Source organism: Xenopus tropicalis, chromosome 7 (genome assembly GCF_000004195.4).
Source record: "Xenopus tropicalis strain Nigerian chromosome 7, UCB_Xtro_10.0, whole genome shotgun sequence".
Classification (NCBI taxonomy): Eukaryota; Metazoa; Chordata; class Amphibia; order Anura; family Pipidae; genus Xenopus; species Xenopus tropicalis.
The window spans coordinates 2,926,203-2,947,794 of NC_030683.2; the positions used below are offsets into that span (position 1 = coordinate 2,926,203).

Below are 21,592 nucleotides of genomic sequence, written 5' to 3' on the forward strand. Positions count from 1 at the left end.
AGGTTGGGCAGTGATGTTGGGGTCAGGCTCACAGTCGGGGTTCCATCCCACAGGGGGTCAGTTGGGTCCCCCTCCCCTTGTTGCTATAACTGCCCCTGCCCTTCTGGGAAGGTTCCCACTAGATGGTGGAACAGTGTTGCTGGGAGTTGCTCCCATTCAGCCACAAGGGCATTAGTGAGGTTGGGCAGTGATGTTGGGGGTCAGGCTCACAGTCGGGGTTCCATCCCACAGGGGGTCAGTTGGGTTGCCCCTCCCCTTGCTGCTATAACTGCCCCTGCCCTTCTGGGAAGGTTCCCACTAGATGGTGGAACAGTGTTGCTGGGAGTTGCTCCCATTCAGCCACAAGGGCATTAGTGAGGTTGGGCAGTGATGTTGGGGGTCAGGCTCACAGTCGGGGTTCCATCCCACAGGGGGGCAGTTGGGTTGGGGTCAGGGCTCAGTCAGGTTCTTCCCATTCTGTACGGATCTGGCTCTGTGCATGGGGGGGATTATTGTGCTTAAACGGTAAAGGCCCCCCAAACTGTCCCACAAAGTAGGGAGCAGGGAATTGCCAGGAATGTCATTGTACCCTGTAGCCTTAAGGTTTCACCAGTACCTGGGGCCCAAACCATGGTAACAGCCCCAGCCCGTTATTCCTCCTCCTCCACCAAATGTACCCATTCAGCTCTAGAGTCCATATTAACAACGACCAATCGAATCTCTGCTTTCATTTACCCCCCCCTGTATCAGTCAGTGTGTGTAACCTGTGCCATTCTCATTTCTGATTGGTTGCTATCAGCTCAGTTTGGCCCTTATGTAATAACCTGTGATACAATACATTTCTGCCCAATGAGAGGCCCAAGACAATTTTTCTGGATCACTTTATTAGTGGTGCCGGGCGGCCCGATACAGAAATAACTACAGAACCAAATAAAATAGTGAATTCAGCAATAATAATAATAATAATAATTTAGTGTCAGAATTAAATTAGTTTCATAATTAAGTAGATAAGGCGGAGTCACATAATGCCTGTGAGTTGGATTAGGATGTGGAGGCGGAGTTTATAGCTGCCAGCCTGTGTCCCTATCTATAATTGGACTACAGTTCCCAGAAGCCACCTGGGGAAATACCATCCCAGCAGCTCTATCAGGGGGAGCCGAGGATTCTGGGATGTGGTTTGTAACAGATTAAAGGGGAACTCCACCCAAACAAACAGTGCAGCAGCCGGGCACTCTAGGTGTTCGTGCCAGATGATTGGCCCGTGCCACAGCAGCTCTGCCACACTGTGTGCCATCCCCCCAGATACCCGGGGGCCCCGGACGTCGCACAGGTGAATGCACCTTTATTACAGTTACATTGGCTTTCAATATGAAAAAAAGCAATGTTTTGGGTGAACTTCCCCTTTAGTGGAATGTCCCCTTTAGATTTGCCCTTAAGCAGAAAGTGAGGCCTATGGGCCCCAGGAAATGGGGCGATACCTTACCCAGAATGTACCCTTCCTGCCGGAGCTGCCATAGAGTTTAGTAGCAGAATCCAGGCACGAGCACTAGAGGGTGCTGCACCCACCCATGGGTGTCACTGCCCCTGCACAGACAGGGAATTACATGTTTTGACTTGCCCTTTAGCCGCAAGATGCCCCGCCCCCTCCGAGTCTTGCTGCTTGAGCTGGGGAATAGTTAATGGGGGCAAACTCTAATCACCCCCACTCTGGGTTGGAAAGGGTTTATGGGGGAGGCAGGGGCCACAGAGGAAATAACCAATCACCGCGCCTGCGCAGAGGCACCGGTGTGCGTCCAGCCTTGGATGCCCATTGGATGGCAAAGCTCTAATAGTACAAGCTGGGAGGGGCAAGCTGTGCCCCGCCCCCACAGAGTAAAAACTGCTCTCACTGCCCCGTAGGGGGCAGCGGAACGCACCGACCATTAGACAACTTACAAAGTTGAACATAAACTTGTCTAGAAGACAGTCCCACGTACGTGGCCAGGTAAGTACACCTGAGGGGCCCGCCCACTTACTGCACCTAGTGAGGGGCGGAGCCTTGCAACTCAATGCTCCCTTTCATAGTGTAGGGCTTTGTGTCCCAAGCCTGCCCGCCAGTAACGCAGGGCAGGGGATTCTGGGAAGGCAGAGGGTGGAGCCACTGTATCACATGACCAAGAAAACAATAAATTAAACACAAAGAAGAAAGGAAACGGGGATCCAAGGCACCAATTGTCACCGCGGTGATGTCATCGTGATGTCACTACTTATATATTATTCCATCTTCTCACATTAAAAATATTCTCTTTTATCTGCAAAAATAATTTAAGGGAGTGCTACGGGGAGACCCGGAAGAACCGCCGCGCCCCGGGTTCTGGAAGTCCATCCGGAAGGATTAGCAGCCGTGGGGGTATTTGTGCATTTACTGCCACCGGACTACAGCCCCCAGCATGCCCCAAAGAGCTGCATGATGGGACGGCCCAGCTTAGAGATCCACCCAGTTAGATCGGAACCTGAAGGAACCCAATAAGATCCCAGGGACAAACGAATCTGTATAAAGACACAGTTCAAGGGAGGCTTGTGATTGGTCCACAGAGCGTGGAAGCCATTTTGGTTTAGCTGCCACTCGTGGGTTGGGCCTGAGGGGCAGAACCAGGCTCTTCACATTGCAGAGACAAGAGGATGGGTCGATGGTTTCTTATTCTTTAGCAGCAACACAAACATATGGGCCGGTACCTTCCAACCGAGGTCCGGATCTTCCCCAGCGCAGAACCCCCCGGCGCTGTAGCAGCTGTGTCACCCCCAGTAAGGGACCTGTGCTTGGGGGGGGGGGGTACGGGAGCTTTTGGTCCCAGATATTCAGGAGTCCTGCTGAGCTGCCATTTGTGCCCCCCAATACGTGCCCCGCTGGGCTCTAGGAGGTAAAGCACAACTTGATGCTGGCGCTGGAGTAGCCCTCGTCGCTGCCCAGGCTCTGCATGCTGCTCTGGTCGTCCAGGTCACTGATACTGGCGCTGCTGGTACCGGTACTGCCCACCTCCAGCTGGGACAATTCTGTGCTCTCAACGTCCACTTCAATCTCCTCTGCAGGGAAGAACAACATGGCGGGTCAGGGGTTAAAGTACGTACGGAACCAACCCATGGGTCCCAATGCTATGGCATCATACGGCACAGCGTGAGGTCACAATGGGGCGTGGTTTGTGTGGGATTGGCTGCATTCATGGGGAATGGGGAGGAGCTTGTGTGGGTCTGAGGGCATTAAAGGAACAGTAACACCAAAAAATGAAAGTGTATAAAAGTAACTAAAATATAATGTGCTGCTGTCTGCACTGGTAAAAGTTGTGTGTTTACTTCAGAAAGTCTACTATAATTTATATAAATAAGCTGCTGTGTAGCCATGGAGGCAGCCATTCAAAGGAGAAAAGGCACAGGCACATAGCAGATAACAGATAAAACACTATTGTATTCTACAGAGCTTATCTGTTATCTGCTATGTAACCTGTGCCTTTTCTCCTTTTTTCCAGCTTGAATGGCTGCCCCCGGGGCTACACAGCAGGGTATTTATATAAATTATAGTAGTGTTTCTGTAGCAAACACCCCAGCTGTACCGGTGCAGGAACGGCTGCCCCCGGGGCTACACAGCGGGGTATTTATATAAACTATAGTAGGGTTTCTGTAGCAAACACCCCAGCTGTACCGGTGCAGGAACGGCTGCCCCCGGGGCTACACAGCGGGGTATTTATATAAACTATAGTAGGGTTTCTGTAGCAAACACCCCAGCTGTACCGGTGCAGGAACGGCTGCCCCCGGGGCTACACAGCGGGGTATTTATATAAACTATAGTAGGGTTTCTGTAGCAAACACCCCAGCTGTACCAGTGCAGGAATGGCTGCCCCCGGGGGCTACACAGCGGGTATTTATATAAACTATAGTAGGGTTTCTGTAGCAAACACCCCAGCTGTACCAGTGCAGGAATGGCTGCCCCCGGGGCTACACAGCGGGGTATTTATATAAACTATAGTAGGGTTTCTGTAGCAAACACCCCAGCTGTACCAGTGCAGGAATGGCTGCCCCCGGGGCTACACAGCGGGGTATTTATATAAACTATAGTAGGGTTTCTGTAGCAAACACCCCAGCTGTACCAGTGCAGGAATGGCTGCCCCCGGGGCTACACAGCGGGGTATTTATATAAACTATAGTAGGGTTTCTGTAGCAAACACCCCAGCTGTACCAGTGCAGGAATGGCTGCCCCCGGGGCTACACAGCGGGGTATTTATATAAACTATAGTAGTGTTACTGTAACAAACACACTTTCATTTTTTGGTGTTACTGTTCCTTTAATGGGGAATGGTGAGCATGAGTGTGATTGGGTTCATACATGGGGAGGAGCTTCAGTGCAATTGGGTTCATACATAGGGAGGAGCTTTCAGCCAAAGGGAAATCAAAACAGAACCTGTGGCTTGGATTTGGGTCGGAGGTTTCATGACAAGCTAACGAGGGAGCCAATTACCTCTCTCAGAGTCGGATGGGTCGGTGGAAGCGTGGGATCCGATACTGTCTGACCGCACTCTCTCTGGTTCCGTGCCGCCCTGGAGCTGCTCCAGTCTTCTCTTCAGGAACCGCTGCTCCCGCTCTAGAACCTCCAGCTGGTGCTGCCCGCGCCGGGACGTATCTTCCAGTTTCTGGGAAGGGTAAGGGAAGTCAGTGAGAATTGCTGCAACAACCAATCACAGACAAGTTTCAATCTGCCCGAAAGGAAGACTGTGAGCTCTGTGGGTCAGGGGCGTATGGGTAATGGGTATTACACTGCCCAGTAACCCCCCGGTGTCACTGCTTGTAGCGACTCACCAGCAAATGCTGCAGTTAAAGGGACATTCTCCCAACTGGCGGCCAATATCGGCTAAGTGGCGCCTTACCTTGATATGGAGCTTGGCCTTATTGAGCAGCCCGAGGGTTGTGTGCCGCGCGGCGTCCGACTCCAGGGGTATCAGGTCCTTTAACCGCTCCAAACACAGGCGCAAGTGGGCTCTCCTGTCGGGGGCACAATAGGAGGAGGGGTCAGATTTTAACCCTGTATTCACCAAGCATGTCTGGGGCAATTCCCTCCCGCACATTTATCTCAAATGCCCCCCCCAAAAGATGGTAACGGGGTAAAGGCCAAACAAGAATGTAAATTGATATCAGCAGAGTTGGTTCTGTTGGGCCCAGTGCCACCCGATGTTCCCATCCTGGTACAGGGGAGAAGCAACAACTGTCGGTATCGTTCTGTTCCTGTGGGGCGGGCACTGGAATGGGCAGAGAATGGGCACAGGCAGCCGCTGATTCGCTGACGGACGAGGCTCAGTTACATATTTTGCTTTTTTCTGCAGGAGGGGGCGCTGTTCCGCTGAGAGTACCCCCATACAACATCAGTCAGGATCTCTGGCCCATTCCTGGTGCCACCCAAAGGGGCCTTTATCCAGAACGGTCCCCAAACTGCACCCAAGCTGCCCCCCACATTTGGCTGAGGGTGGGGGAGGGGGTAACACAAAGTCCAGGCTACTAAAACCAGTGTCTGGCTAATTAGGAATAGTAAAAAATAACTAGTGGCCCCCATGTCTGCTCCCTGCCTGATCCCCAGGAACACACAGATATTACTGGCCCAAAGGTACTTACCGGTTCTTCTCCAGTTCATTGTGCGTTGATCTGAAATCAGAAAGGAGAAGTGTTAGGGGCTGTAAGGAAAACGGTATTGGGGAGTCAGAACCAGCAGTGCAGGGAAGGGAAAGGGACAGACACAGTGACAGTTACACATAACTATAAACCCAGTGAGAATGAGGAATGAATGGGTATTGGGGAGTTGTATCAGGAGTCAGAACCAGCAGTGCAGGGAAGGGAAAGGGACAGACACAGTGACAGTTACACATAACTATAAACCCAGTGAGAATGAGGAATGAATGGGTATTGGGGAGTTGTATCAGGAGTCAGAACCAGCAGTGCAGGGAAGGGAAAGGGACAGACACAGTGACAGTTACACATAACTATAAACCCAGTGAGAATGAGGGATGAATGGGTATTGGGGAGTTGTATCAGGAGTCAGAACCAGCAGTGCAGGGAAGGGAAAGGGACAGACACAGTGACAGTTACACATAACTATAAACCCAGTGAGAATGAGGGATGAATGGGTATTGGGGAGTTGTATCAGGAGTCAGAACCAGCAGTGCAGGGAAGGGAAAGGGACAGACACAGTGACAGTTACACATAACTATAAACCCAGTGAGAATGAGGAATGAATGGGTATTGGGGAGTTGTATCAGGAGTCAGAACCAGCAGTGCAGGGAAGGGAAAGGGACAGACACAGTGACAGTTACACATAACTATAAACCCAGTGAGAATGAGGAATGAATGGATATTGGGGAGTTGTATCAGGAGTCAGAACCAGCAGTGCAGGGAAGGGAAAGGGACAGACACAGTGACAGTTACACATAACTATAAACCCAGTGAGAATGAGGGATGAATGGATATTGGGGAGTTGTATCAGGAGTCAGAACCAGCAGTGCAGGGAAGGGAAAGGGACAGACACAGTGACAGTTACACATAACTATAAACCCAGTGAGAATGAGGAATGAATGGATATTGGGGAGTTGTATCAGGAGTCAGAACCAGCAGTGCAGGGAAGGGAAAGGGACAGACACAGTGACAGTTACACATAACTATAAACCCAGTGAGAATGAGGAATGAATGGGTATTGGGGAGTTGTATCAGGAGTCAGAACCAGCAGTGCAGGGAAGGGAAAGGGACAGACACAGTGACAGTTACACATAACTATAAACCCAGTGAGAATGAGGGATGAATGGGTATTGGGGAGTTGTATCAGGAGTCAGAACCAGCAGTGCAGGGAAGGGAAAGGGACAGACACAGTGACAGTTACACATAACTATAAACCCAGTGAGAATGAGGAATGAATGGATATTGGGGAGTTGTATCAGGAGTCAGAACCAGCAGTGCAGGGAAGGGAAAGGGACAGACACAGTGACAGTTACACATAACTATAAACCCAGTGAGAATGAGGAATGAATGGATATTGGGGAGTTGTATCAGGAGTCAGAACCAGCAGTGCAGGGAAGGGAAAGGGACAGACACAGTGACAGTTACACATAACTATAAACCCAGTGAGAATGAGGGATGAATGGATATTGGGGAGTTGTATCAGGAGTCAGAACCAGCAGTGCAGAGCCCTTAATGGTTCCTGGAAATGTTGTGGCTGCTGCTATAAAGTTGTGTGATACTGAATCTTTGGGTCAGAACTGGGCTGCTAAACCCTGGTTATTTATAGGAACCACTTCTTGGTTTGTGTGGTGTAACTGTGAGTGGGTAGGTACCTACCTGCTAATGCCGAGGCCACTGCATCTCTTTGACTTGATCCTTCTCTGTTTTAATCCCTGTGGGTCCAAACTCTCCGGAGACGGGAAGGTCGAGGCATAGCCATGCTCACACTCTGCAACGGCACCAACATGTCAGCCCAGGGCCTGGCTCCTCCCACCCATATGTATAAATACAAATATACAGAGAAGGAATGTTCTGGGCACACAATAAGCTGTACCCCCATACTGTACTGTCTAAGGGAAACACTATGGCACCTCCTACCCATATGTTTAAATACAAATATACAGAGAAGGAATGTTCTGGGCACACAATAAGCTGTACCCCCATACTGTACTGTCTAAGGGAAACACTATGGCACCCCCTACCCATATGTATAAATACAAATATACAGAGAGGGAATGTTCTGGGCACACAATAAGCTGTACCCCATACTGTACTGTCTAAGGGAAACACTATGGCACCCCCTACCCATATGTATAAATACAAATATACAGAGAGGGAATGTTCTGGGCACACAATAAGCTGTACCCCCATACTGTACTGTCTAAGGGAAACACTATGACACCCCCTACCCATATGTATAAATACAAATATACAGAGAGGGAATGTTCTGGGCACACAATAAGCTGTACCCCCATACTGTACTGTCTAAGGGAAACACTATGGCACCCCCTACCCATATGTATAAATACAAATATACAGAGAAGGAATGTTCTGGGCACACAATAAGCTGTACCCCCATACTGTACTGTCTAAGGGAAACACTATGGCACCCCCTACCCATATGTATAAATACAAATATACAGAGAAGGAATGTTCTGGGCACACAATAAGCTGTACCCCCATACTGTACTGTCTAAGGGAAACACTATGGCACCCCCTACCCATATGTATAAATACAAATATACAGAGAAGGAATGTTCTGGGCACACAATAAGCTGTACCCCCATACTGTACTGTCTAAGGGAAACACTATGGCACCCCCTACCCATATGTATAAATACAAATATACAGAGAAGGAATGTTCTGGGCACACAATAAGCTGTACCCCCATACTGTACTGTCTAAGGGAAACACTATGGCACCTCCTACCCATATGTATAAATACAAATATACAGAGAGGGAATGTTCTGGGCACACAATAAGCTGTACCCCCATACTGTACTGTCTAAGGGAAACACTATGGCACCTCCTACCCATATGTATAAATACAAATATACAGAGAAGGAATGTTCTGGGCACACAATAAGCTGTACCCCCATACTGTACTGTCTAAGGGAAACACTATGGCACCCCTACCCATATGTATAAATACAAATATACAGAGAAGGAATGTTCTGGGCACACAATAAGCTGTACCCCCATACTGTACTGTCTAAGGGAAACACTATGGCACCCCCTACCCATATGTATAAATACAAATATACAGAGAAGGAATGCTCTGGGCACACAATAAGCTGTACCCCCATACTGTACTGTCTAAGGGAAACACTATGGCACCTCCTACCCATATGTATAAATACAAATATACAGAGAAGGAATGTTCTGGGCACACAATAAGCTGTATCCTAGTACTAGAGACATTCAGTAATTGGGTATATTTACCCTTTATTAATACAGTCTTTCTCCATCACAAATAAACTGGGGGCAGTTAAAGCTCAGTGCAATTAGGGACATGAATCCGATTGCTGGGGGGGTCTCTCAGCCCATAAATAATGCAAACCCCCCCCCCTCCAAATATCCAGAATAACATTTTATTTGTGGCAGGAAGTAACGACCGACAAGTTAACTCATTATTACACTGAGGCCAAACCATTTCTCACTGGGGGGGGGGTTTGCGGGGGGAGATGAGCTCATCCCATAAATCCGCACTGCATAATCCACATGGGGGGGCGCCATGTTTCCAAACAAACCTCCTGCTCTCCCCCCGGGGGCAGTTAGTGGAAAGGGTACCCCCCCATCCCCCGCTAGCCCTAATTATAATGGGGGAATTAATTACACAAATCAAGTTGAATACAATCATACAATGGGGGGGGTACAAGTTCCCTCAATTTGCCCCTGTGTGTGTGTCAATTCTGCCCAACTCCCCACTCATGTTCATTAGTCACACAGAGCCATGTATGGCCCCCATTGTTACCCCCCCCAAATACATATTAGCAATGCAAATGTTATATTTTATGGAATATTTCCCCCCCCCCCCCCCCACTGGGCAGTCACATTCCCAGCCTGGGCCCTCTGGCACTCACAGGGTTAATTCCCATGCAGGTACAGAGGCTTACGGACAAGGAGGAGTTTCCTCAGTTACCCAGCAGCCCCTGTAATTCTGTACCAGCTACGGAAACACAAGGGGGACATTCCCAGCCCATTTACCTCTCTCCCTTCTCTCCAGGTATTCGGCCGCCTCCAGCAAGCGCTGCACATTCAGCATCCGGACACAGTCCATAATGCACCGGGGCAGGGGCACCCCGAAATACCCCCACAGGTACCCCCAACTCTCTCTCATATATATATATAGAATAAATGGGGAGTCGGGTACTGAGAGCCCGGAATGCAAAGGAACATGAGCCCGGGGGGGGGGCAGGCTGGGGGGCAGTTGGTGGGGGGGGGGGGGCAGAACTCGGGGGGCAGTTGCCTCTCAGGCTCCCGGGCTGCACTGACTCGCACTGTGTTTACCATCTCGCTGCGGAGAGAAAGGGACGGACTTCTGAGCCGCAAGTGCTGCTGGGAAATGTAGTCTTTCTGCCCCAAGTCTGCAATGCCGTCACCTATTAACCCTCTCCGTTGGATAGAGAGAACATGGGGGGCTGGGGCAGTTTAGGGGCAGGAGTGGGGGCAAATGAATAGACAAAACATGGGGGGTAGGGGCAGTTTAGGGACAGGAGTGGGGGCAAATGAATAGACTAAACATGGGGGGGTAGGGGCAGTTTAGGGACAGGAGTGGGGGCAAATGAATAGACTAAACATGGGGGGTAGGGGCAGTTTAGGGGCAGGAGTGGGGGCAAATGAATAGACAAAACATGGGGGCTGGGGCAGTTTAGGGACAGGAGTGGGGCAAATGAATAGACTAAACATGGGGGGGTAGGGGCAGTTTAGGGACGGGAGTGGGGGCAAATGAATAGACTAAACATGGGGGGGTAGGGGCAGTTTAGGGACAGGAGTGGGGGCAAATGAATAGACTAAACATGGGGGGGTAGGGGCAGTTTAGGGACAGGAGTGGGGGCAAATGAATAGACTAAACATGGGGGGGTAGGGGCAGTTTAGGGACAGGAGTGGGGGCAAATGAATAGACAAAACATGGGGGATAGGGGCAGTTTAGGGGCAGGAGTGGGGGCAAATGAATAGACTAAACATGGGGGGGTAGGGGCAGTTTAGGGACAGGAGTGGGGGCAAATGAATAGACTAAACATGGGGGGTAGGGGCAGTTTAGGGACAGGAGTGGGGGCAAATTAATAGACTAAACATGGGGGCTGGGGCAGTTTAGGGACAGGAGTGGGGGCAAATGAATAGACTAAACATGGGGGGTAGGGGCAGTTTAGGGACAGGAGTGGGGGCAAATGAATAGACTAAACATGGGGGATAGGGGCAGTTTAGGGGCAGGAGTGGGGGCAAATGAATAGACTAAACATGGGGGGGTAGGGGCAGTTTAGGGACAGGAGTGGGGGCAAATGAATAGACTAAACATGGGGGGTAGGGGCAGTTTAGGGGCAGGAGTGGGGGCAAATGAATAGACAAAACATGGGGGCTGGGGCAGTTTAGGGACAGGAGTGGGGGCAAATGAATAGACTAAACATGGGGGGGTAGGGGCAGTTTAGGGACGGGAGTGGGGGCAAATGAATAGACTAAACATGGGGGGGTAGGGGCAGTTTAGGGGCAGGAGTGGGGGCAAATGAATAGACTAAACATGGGGGGGTAGGGGCAGTTTAGGGGCAGGAGTGGGGGCAAATGAATAGACTAAACATGGGGGGGTAGGGGCAGTTTAGGGACGGGAGTGGGGGCAAATGAATAGACTAAACATGGGGGGTAGGGGCAGTTTAGGGGCAGGAGTGGGGGCAAATGAATAGACAAAACATGGGGGCTGGGGCAGTTTAGGGACAGGAGTGGGGGCAAATGAATAGACTAAACATGGGGGGGTAGGGGCAGTTTAGGGACGGGAGTGGGGGCAAATGAATAGACTAAACATGGGGGGGTAGGGGCAGTTTAGGGACAGGAGTGGGGGCAAATGAATAGACTAAACATGGGGGATAGGGGCAGTTTAGGGGCAGGAGTGGGGGCAAATGAATAGACTAAACATGGGGGGGTAGGGGCAGTTTAGGGACAGGAGTGGGGGCAAATGAATAGACTAAACATGGGGGGTAGGGGCAGTTTAGGGGCAGGAGTGGGGGCAAATGAATAGACAAAACATGGGGGCTGGGGCAGTTTAGGGACAGGAGTGGGGGCAAATGAATAGACTAAACATGGGGGGTAGGGGCAGTTTAGGGACGGGAGTGGGGGCAAATGAATAGACTAAACATGGGGGATAGGGGCAGTTTAGGGGCAGGAGTGGGGGCAAATGAATAGACTAAACATGGGGGGGTAGGGGCAGTTTAGGGACAGGAGTGGGGGCAAATGAATAGACTAAACATGGGGGGGTAGGGGCAGTTTAGGGACAGGAGTGGGGGCAAATGAATAGACTAAACATGGGGGGTAGGGGCAGTTTAGGGACAGGAGTGGGGGCAAATGAATAGACAAAACATGGGGGGTAGGGGCAGTTTAGGGACAGGAGTGGGGGCAAATGAATAGACTAAACATGGGGGGGTAGGGGCAGTTTAGGGACAGGAGTGGGGCAAATGAATAGACAAAACATGGGGGATAGGGGCAGTTTAGGGGCAGGAGTGGGGGCAAATGAATAGACTAAACATGGGGGGGTAGGGGCAGTTTAGGGACAGGAGTGGGGGCAAATGAATAGACTAAACATGGGGGGTAGGGGCAGTTTAGGGACAGGAGTGGGGGCAAATGAATAGACTAAACATGGGGGCTGGGGCAGTTTAGGGACAGGAGTGGGGGCAAATGAATAGACTAAACATGGGGGGGTAGGGGCAGTTTAGGGACAGGAGTGGGGGCAAATGAATAGACTAAACATGGGGGGTAGGGGCAGTTTAGGGACAGGAGTGGGGGCAAATGAATAGACTAAACATGGGGGGGTAGGGGCAGTTTAGGGACAGGAGTGGGGGCAAATGAATAGACAAAACATGGGGGGGTAGGGGCAGTTTAGGGGCAGGAGTGGGGGCAAATGAATAGACTAAACATGGGGGGGTAGGGGCAGTTTAGGGACAGGAGTGGGGGCAAATGAATAGACTAAACATGGGGGGTAGGGGCAGTTTAGGGGCAGGAGTGGGGGCAAATGAATAGACTAAACATGGGGGGTAGGGGCAGTTTAGGGACAGGAGTGGGGGCAAATGAATAGACTAAACATGGGGGGGTAGGGGCAGTTTAGGGACAGGAGTGGGGGCAAATGAATAGACTAAACATGGGGGTAGGGCAGTTTAGGGGCAGGAGTGGGGGCAAATGAATAGACTAAACATGGGGGGTAGGGGCAGTTTAGGGGCAGGAGTGGGGGCAAATGAATAGACAAAACATGGGGGGTAGGGGCAGTTTAGGGACAGGAGTGGGGGCAAATGAATAGACAAAACATGGGGGGTAGGGGCAGTTTAGGGGCAGGAGTGGGGGCAAATGAATAGACAAAACATGGGGGATAGGGGCAGTTTAGGGACAGGAGTGGGGGCAAATGAATAGACAAAACATGGGGGGTAGGGGCAGTTTAGGGACAGGAGTGGGGGCAAATGAATAGACTAAACATGGGGGGTAGGGGCAGTTTAGGGGCAGGAGTGGGGGCAAATGAATAGACTAAACATGGGGGTAGGGGCAGTTTAGGGGCAGGAGTGGGGCAAATGAATAGACTAAACATGGGGGGTAGGGGCAGTTTAGGGACAGGAGTGGGGGCAAATGAATAGACTAAACATGGGGGGTAGGGGCAGTTTAGGGGCAGGAGTGGGGGCAAATGAATAGACTAAACATGGGGGGTAGGGGCAGTTTAGGGGCAGGAGTGGGGGCAAATGAATAGACTAAACATGGGGGGTAGGGGCAGTTTAGGGACAGGAGTGGGGGCAAATGAATAGACTAAACATGGGGGGTAGGGGCAGTTTAGGGGCAGGAGTGGGGGCAAATGAATAGACTAAACATGGGGGGTAGGGGCAGTTTAGGGACAGGAGTGGGGGCAAATGAATAGACAAAACATGGGGGGGTAGGGGCAGTTTAGGGATGGGAGTGGGGGCAAATGAATAGACTAAACATGGGGGTAGGGGCAGTTTAGGGACAGGAGTGGGGGCAAATGAATAGACTAAACATGGGGGCTGGGGCAGTTTAGGGATGGAGTGGGGGCAAATGAATAGACTAAACATGGGGGGGTAGGGGCAGTTTAGGGACAGGAGTGGGGGCAAATGAATAGACTAAACATGGGGGCTGGGGCAGTTTAGGGATGGGAGTGGGGGCAAATGAATAGACTAAACATGGGGGGTAGGGGCAGTTTAGGGACAGGAGTGGGGGCAAATGAATAGACTAAACATGGGGGGTAGGGGCAGTTTAGGGACAGGAGTGGGGGCAAATGAATAGACTAAACATGGGGGGTAGGGGCAGTTTAGGGATGGGAGTGGGGGCAAATGAATAGACTAAACATGGGGGGTAGGGGCAGTTTAGGGACAGGAGTGGGGGCAAATGAATAGACTAAACATGGGGGCTGGGGCAGTTTAGGGATGGGAGTGGGGGCAAATGAATAGACTAAACATGGGGAGGTGGGGGGGAAATTGATAGACAAGTAAGCAGCTTGGCACAGGGGGGCACAGGGGGGGGCACTTGGGGGGCAGATGAGCCAGACTGAGACTTTGCCCAGAAGCCCCCCCCCCCCCCCCCCAATTCCCCTTCATTAAAATTCCAATGCCCCCAATGTGCCGGGCCAATAGCAACCCATGTAATCCCCTGTAGAGCCGCCCCCTGGCACAGATACAGGTGCCCAGGCCCAGTGTGCCCGGGGGGAAGGAGTTTTGTGTTGCGCCAGCCACTTCCTAGAGAGGAAACCAGCAACTGCCCCAGTAACTCGGCTTGAAGAAGAAATAGGGGCGCCCCATTGGTGCAGCAAGTTGCCCCCAAAGCCTGTGGGGGGCAGTTACTCGGTGGGACGGACACTTATTTCCCACCTCAGGTAAAACTTCACCCCCGGGCCAGAAAGGGTTAACGTGTTCTGCTTTATGAAGGGAACAGACGACGCCCCCCTGAGCCTCAGCAACAAGTGACATGAGAGCCAGCCACAAGCCGATTGGTTGTACTGGCAACACACAGACCCGCCCCCCTGGCAGACCAGCCAATAGCGGAGAGGAGACTGTATCCATGTGGGAAGCGTGTGTGCGCCGGTATCCCGGCAACTTCCTCATCACGTGGTTCTGCCCAGCGCCTCGGCGGCTTGTATCGGGTTCCGACCCAGTAATCCGAACCGGCCCCGGCCTCGTAATGACTCGACCTATTGTTCCATAGGGAACAGAACTGCTACTGTGTCTCAGTGGGGCACAACTCCCAGCATCCCCCCACAGCCGCGGCAGCACAAGTCTGGTCTTGTTATAGGGAGAAGGGGGAGGGGCAGAAGAAAAAGCCCCGCCCAGAGTAGCAGACTATCAGGCAATGGCCATGGGGGGGCGCTATAGAATGAAGGGGCTCTCGGGGCTTTCAGGGGGGCTGCCAACGTTTCTGCAATAGAATACCGGCCTTCCTATACTTTTGCCTTTTCCCTATTAATAACATTGGCACCAAGCATCATTGTTACCGGCCTGTTAGAGTGCAAGCTCTGTGGGTTAGGCACAATGCAGCCGTATAGGGAAAGGCCTTTGTGGGCTGGAGAGTCAGGTGGGTTATAGGGATAAAGGGGGGGATTAGCAGTCACATGACCCAGCTGGGGGGGGGAAACCATTTACCCCCAATATATACAACTCCCCTTATTGTGTCTCCCCCACAAACTCCCCTGCACCCCCCGACCCACAGATCTGCTTGGGGCTCCGGGCAATGAGCAGATGGGGGGGCAGGTAAAGTTGCCCCCGGCCGGGGTTTTACTTGCCTGACTGGTAACGGCGATGCCAATGTTATTAATAGGGAAGAAAGATAAAACCATGGGGGCCCGGGGGAAGGAATTTACTGAGCGTAACAGGATGGGTCGTTTGTCACCCCCAAACCTGCCCCCGTACCCCCATACAGAGGGGGAAGAGTAACAGTAACCGCATGTGATTGGATGTGTTTGGAGAATCATTCATTTAGAAAAAAAATCACGTTTGGTTCTGGGGGGAGTGCCCTAGTGATCATGTGACTCTCTACTTCCTGTCTGGCAAAACTTCAGCAGCCTGGTCTTACTTTATGGCAGAGGGTCAGAGCTACAGTCGCACACAGAGCAGTAAGCTCACTTGTGATACAGTCTGGGGAGGGGGGGGCTCACTCCTGGGTACTCATTATAAGTTTAATTGCCAGAGGCTGGGGGGGGGGGGGGAATAGGAAGCTTCTGTGCCCCTTGGGCCCCACTCAGGCCTAACTGAGTGATACATATAATGCCCCCCCCCCCCCCCCCCAAGCCAAACAGAGTGAGATACACCAGTCAAACAGCAACACTGCAGGGGAGGGGGGGGGGGGTCACACTGTGACACATACTCACACTCACATACTCACTCACACTCACATACTCACATACTCACTCACATACTCACTCACACTCACTATGATGCCATGCCAAAGTCTTGCACCTAATCCCCACTCACTGAGAGCACCTGTAGGGCCCCCCCGCACCTTATCTTGCCCCTCTATGGGGCCATCACGTCATTCCTTGGGTCCCCGGTGCCTCTGACTCACTCACCCAATTGAACCCCATCATTCTGCCCCCCAACTGCACCAACTCAGGTATAGGCATTCCCAGAGGCCAAACAGCCCAATAAATAGTGTCTATTGCACCTTACAGCCCCCCCCTGGCATTTGCCTGACCCACAGACTGCCAGTCCGGGCTGGTTACAGAACCACAGAATATTCTGCTTCCCAGGATACACAGGACAGGTAGGTGCTGCCCAGTTCCTCAGGCCCAAATCAACACTGAGCTACAGAACCGGCAGCGGAGACAGGGAAGGGGGGGAGACATAAAGGGAAGGTTCCTTTGTTACATAAAGTGGCATTAACCTGCTGCGAGTACCGGGGGCAATAGGGGAACCTCCCTGAGTGGGGCATTGTGCTGGGGGTTAAATACTGAGAAACTGCCCTTTCCATAGTCTGATACCCAATTCTGTACCTGCTCTTACTATACCCCCCACCAACTGCCCCAGCCTGTATCTAATGTTACTGTACCTCAACCAACTGCCCCAGCCTGTATCTAATGTTACTGTACCCCAACCAACTGCCCCAGCCTGTATCTAATGTTACTGTACCCCAACCAACTGCCCCAGCCTGTATCTAATGTTACTGTACCCCAACCAACTGCCCCAGCCTGTATCTAATGTTACTGTACCCACCCTGTTAATTGTACCCCCCACCAACTGCCCCAGCCTGTATCTAATGTTACTGTACCCCCACCAACTGCCCCAGCCTGTATCTAATGTTACTGTACCCCCCACCAACTGCCCCAGCCTGTATCTAATGTTACTGTACCCCAACCAACTGCCCCAGCCTGTATCTAATGTTACTGTACCCCCACCAACTGCCCCAGCCTGTATCTAATGTTACTGTACCCCAACCCAACTGCCCCAGCCTGTATCTAATGTTACTGTACCCCAACCAACTGCCCCAGCCTGTATCTAATGTTACTGTACCCCAACCAACCTGCCCCAGCCTGTATCTAATGTTACTGTACACCAGCCAACTGCCCCAGCCTGTATCTAATGTTACTGTACCCCCACCAACTGCCCCAGCCTGTATCTAATGTTATTGTACACCAGCCAACTGCCCCAGCCTGTATCTAATGTTTACTGTACCCCAACCAACTGCCCCAGCCTGTATCTAATGTTACTGTACCCCAACCAACTGCCCCAGCCTGTATCTAATGTTACTGTACCCCCACCAACTGCCCCAGCCTGTATCTAATGTTACTGTACCCCCAACCAACTGCCCCAGCCTGTATCTAATGTTACTGTACCCCAACCAACTGCCCCAGCCTGTATCTAATGTTACTGTACCCCAGAACAACTGCCCCAGCCTGTATCTAATGTTACTGTACCCCAACCAACTGCCCCAGCCTGTATCTAATGTTACTGTACCCCAACCAACTGCCCCAGCCTGTATCTAATGTTACTGTACCCCAACCAACTGCCCCAGCCTGTATCTAATGTTACTGTACCCCAACCAACTGCCCCAGCCTGTATCTAATGTTACTGTACCCCAACCAACTGCCCCAGCCTGTATCTAATGTTACTGTACCCCCCACCAACTGCCCCAGCCTGTATCTAATGTTACTGTACCCCCCACCAACTGCCCCAGCCTGTATCTAATGTTACTGTACACAAGCCAACTGCCCCAGTCTGTATCGGTCACTGTACCCCAACCAACTGCCCCACACACTGACTGCCCCAGCCTGTAGCTAGTTACTCTACCCCCCTAACTGCCCCACCGCCCGATGCTGATCTCCCTTTGTTACTGTATCAGATCTGAGTGTTACAGAGAGTCTGTCCCTCTGTCTGTGCGGAGCCAATAGAAACTGTACCAGTCCCCCCCAGTCACTTCCCATTGTTGCCCAGTTCCACACATGGGGGCACTGTGTCCCTCCTCACACTGTCTGGCATGGGGGGGGCACAGTTCCCTTTGTTACACAGAAGGGCCCCTAGTCTCCCCAACAAGCCCTAAGCCAGTGAGAGCCCCCCCAGACTCTGTGCCCAGACTCTGTCTGGGGGCACAGTGTGAGTCTGGGGGCACAGTGTGAGTCTGGGGGCACAGTGTGAGTCTGGGGGCACAGTGTGAGTCTGGGGGCACAGTGTGAGTCTGGGGGCACCTCCCTGGGGCACAGTGAGTCTGGGGGCACCCCCCTGGGGCACAGTGTGAGTCTGGGGGCACAGTGTGAGTCTGGGGGCACAGTGTGAGTCTGGGGGCACAGTGTGAGTCTGGGGCACAGTGTGAGTCTGGGGGCACAGTGTGAGTCTGGGGGCACAGTGTGAGTCTGGGGGCACAGTGTGAGTCTGGGGGCACAGTGTGAGTCTGGGGGCACAGTGTGAGTCTGGGGGCACCCCCCTGGGGCACAGTGTGAGTCTGGGGGCACCTCCCTGGGGCACAGTGAGTCTGGGGGCACCCCCCTGGGGCACAGTGTGAGTCTGGGGGCACAGTGTGAGTCTGGGGGCACAGTGTGAGTCTGGGGGCACAGTGTGAGTCTGGGGGCACAGTGTGAGTCTGGGGGCACAGTGTGAGTCTGGGGGCACAGTGTGAGTCTGGGGGCACAGTGTGAGTCTGGGGGCACCTCCCTGGGGCACAGTGTGAGTCTGGGGGCACAGTGTGAGTCTGGGGGCACCTCCCTGGGGCAGTGTGAGTCTGGGGGCACCCCCCTGGGGCACAGTGTGAGTCTGGGGGCACCTCCCTGGGGCACAGTGAGTCTGGGGGCACCCCCCTGGGGCACAGTGTGAGTCTGGGGGCACAGTGTGAGTCTGGGGGCACAGTGTGAGTCTGGGGGCACAGTGTGAGTCTGGGGGCACAGTGTGAGTCTGGGGGCACAGTGTGAGTCTGGGGGCACAGTGTGAGTCTGGGGGCACAGTGTGAGTCTGGGGGCACAGTGTGAGTCTGGGGGCACCTCCCTGGGGCACAGTGTGAGTCTGGGGGCACAGTGTGAGTCTGGGGGCACCTCCCTGGGGCAGTGTGAGTCTGGGGGCACCCCCCTGGGGCACAGTGTGAGTCTGGGGGCACCTCCCTGGGGCACAGTGAGTCTGGGGGCACCCCCCTGGGGCACAGTGTGAGTCTGGGGGCACACTGTGCCCCAGGGAGGTGCCCCCAGACTCACACTGCCCCCATGTGCCATCTCTTTGTTCCACCCCAGCCAAGGACCCAATAATCCCAGTTGCCCCGTCTTGGGGTAGAATCCACCTGCCCTGACAGACACAATTACCCCCCACACTTACTTTTCCTGTCCTGTTCCAGCCGCTCCAGGTAGTTGGCCGCTTCCAGCAGCACCTGTACGTGATCCAGGAAAGTGGCCAAGCCGCTAATGCCCCCCATGGGCTCACCCCCGTCCGTACTGAGCATGTCAGCGAGGGGGTAACTGTCGGGATCGGGGAATCGCTCCATCAGCTCCTGCCGATCTCTCACCATCCCGGGACCGGAGCTCTGGGATTCCGCGCAGGTCCTAGCGCCGCCCGTTAGTACTGCCCTAATTGCCGCCAGGGGAAGGAGTTTCGGCGCCTGGAGCCGGGGTGGGTGTGATGGGTAACGCGGCTCTCTGCTCCCACCCTGCTGCCCCCACAGCACAAAGCAGCACTCTGAGCCCCCGGCTCTCAACTCGCCATTTATCTGCTAATGAGATTAAAGGGGAAGTTGCACGTACTGCCTTTTAAAGGGATAGTAACCCTGATACCCACAATGCACTGAATCATTTACTTACAGAGCTTTAGCTGTGGGGGATTCTGGTAGTTGTAGTTTAAGGATATCTGTAAGGGCCACAAATACAGTTCCTTCAGGCTGGGCCCCCTTAGCCCATAACAAGGTTACAGATATATAGAAACATTGGGGTAACAGTCACCCCGCTATAGTTCCAGGGGTACCCAGGGCACAAATAAGCACCCCAAATCCCCCCCTAACTGGTCTTCAGGCTGGGCCCCCTTAGCCCATAACAAGGTTACAGATATATAGAAACATTGGGGTAACAGTCACCCCGCTATAGTTCCAGGGGTACCCAGGGCACAAATAAGCACTCACCCCAAATCCCCCCCTAACTGGCCTTCAGGCTGGGCCCCCTTAGCCCATAACAAGGTTACAGATATATAGAAACATTGGGGTAACAGTCACCCCGCTATAGTTCCAGGGGTACCCAGGGCACAAATAAGCACTCACCCCAAATCCCCCCCTAACTGGCCTTCAGGCTGGGCCCCCTTAGCCCATAACAAGGTTACAGATATATAGAAACATTGGGGTAACAGTCACCCTGCTATAGTTCCAGGGGTACCCAGGGCACAAATAAGCACTCACCCCAAATCCCCCCCTAACTGGCCTTCAGGCTGGGCCCCCTTAGCCCATAACAAGGTTACAGATATATAGAAACATTGGGGTAACAGTCACCCCGCTATAGTTCCAGGGGTACCCAGGGCACAAATAAGCACCCCCAAATCCCCCCCTAACTGGCCTTTAGGCTGGGCCCCCTTAGCCCATAACAAGGTTACAGATATATAGAAACATTGGGGTAACAGTCACCCCGCTATAGTTCCAGGGGTACCCAGGGCACAAATAAGCACTCACCCCAAATCCCCCCCTAACTGGCCTTCAGGCTGGGCCCCCTTAGCCCATAACAAGGTTACAGATATATAGAAACATTGGGGTAACAGTCACCCCGCTCTAGTTCCAGGGGTACCCAGGGCACAAATAAGCACTCACCCCAAATCCCCCCCTAACTGGCCTTCAGGCTGGGCCCCCTTAGCCCATAACAAGGTTACAGATATATAGAAACATTGGGGTAACAGTCACCCCGCTATAGTTCCAGGGGTACCCAGGGCACAAATAAGCCCTCACCCCAAATCCCCCCCTAACTGGCCTTCAGGCTGGGCCCCCTTAGCCCATAACAAGGTTACAGATATATAGAAACATTGGGGTAACAGTCACCCCGCTATAGTTCCAGGGGTACCCAGGGCACAAATAAGCACTCACCCCAAATCCCCCCCTAACTGGCCTTCAGGCTGGGCCCCCTTAGCCCATAACAAGGTTACAGATATATAGAAACATTGGGGTAACAGTCACCCCGCTATAGTTCCAGGGGTACCCAGGGCACAAATAAGCCCCCAAATCCCCCCCTAACTGGCCTTCAGGCTGGGCCCCCTTAGCCCATAACAAGGTTACAGATATATAGAAACATTGGGGTAACAGTCACCCCGCTATAGTTCCAGGGGTACCCAGGGCACAAATAAGCACTCACCCCAAATCCCCCCCTAACTGGCCTTCAGGCTGGGCCCCCTTAGCCCATAACAAGGTTACAGATATATAGAAACATTGGGGGGCCCAGGACAGATTTGGTTGGATTGGTTGGAGCAGAGTCACACAG

The 21,592-nt window shown here is 52.6% G+C and overlaps 1 protein-coding gene and 1 long non-coding RNA gene across 3 annotated transcripts; both read right to left on the reverse strand.

The window, feature by feature from the left end:
• Window positions 1-843: 843 nt before the first annotated feature.
• On the reverse strand, window positions 844-19,606 carry mxi1 (MAX interactor 1, dimerization protein). 2 transcript variants are annotated; one of them, XM_031905021.1, is made up of 6 exons: window positions 9,694-9,854; window positions 7,324-7,435; window positions 5,614-5,643; window positions 4,875-4,989; window positions 4,469-4,640; window positions 844-3,042 (listed from the first exon to the last, which is right to left on the reverse strand). In XM_031905021.1, exons 1-6 carry the CDS (start codon window positions 9,824-9,826, stop codon window positions 2,873-2,875), a joined length of 732 nt encoding a protein of 243 aa, XP_031760881.1. In that variant the 5' UTR covers window positions 9,827-9,854; the 3' UTR covers window positions 844-2,872.
• LOC116412092 lies at window positions 16,981-18,732 on the reverse strand. The gene is made up of 2 exons (XR_004223546.1): window positions 18,601-18,732; window positions 16,981-18,355 (listed from the first exon to the last, which is right to left on the reverse strand). It is a non-coding gene; the product is annotated as an uncharacterized LOC116412092 (long non-coding RNA).
• Window positions 19,607-21,592: the final 1,986 nt, after the last annotated feature.

What these genes read in the sequence shown, in the direction of transcription:
- mxi1 (XM_031905021.1), bottom strand. Translation starts at nt 9,826, where the DNA reads ATGAGAGAGAGTTGGGGGTACCTGTGGGGGTATTTCGGGGTGCCCCTG. An exon ending in AGTGGCCTCGGCATTAGCAG is followed by an intron (nt 5,644 to 7,323) that starts GTAGGTACCTAC and finishes TTCTGATTTCAG; the next exon opens with ATCAACGCACAATGAACTGG. An exon ending in CCCATCCGACTCTGAGAGAG is followed by an intron (nt 3,043 to 4,468) that starts GTAATTGGCTCC and finishes TCTTCCCTGCAG; the next exon opens with AGGAGATTGAAGTGGACGTT.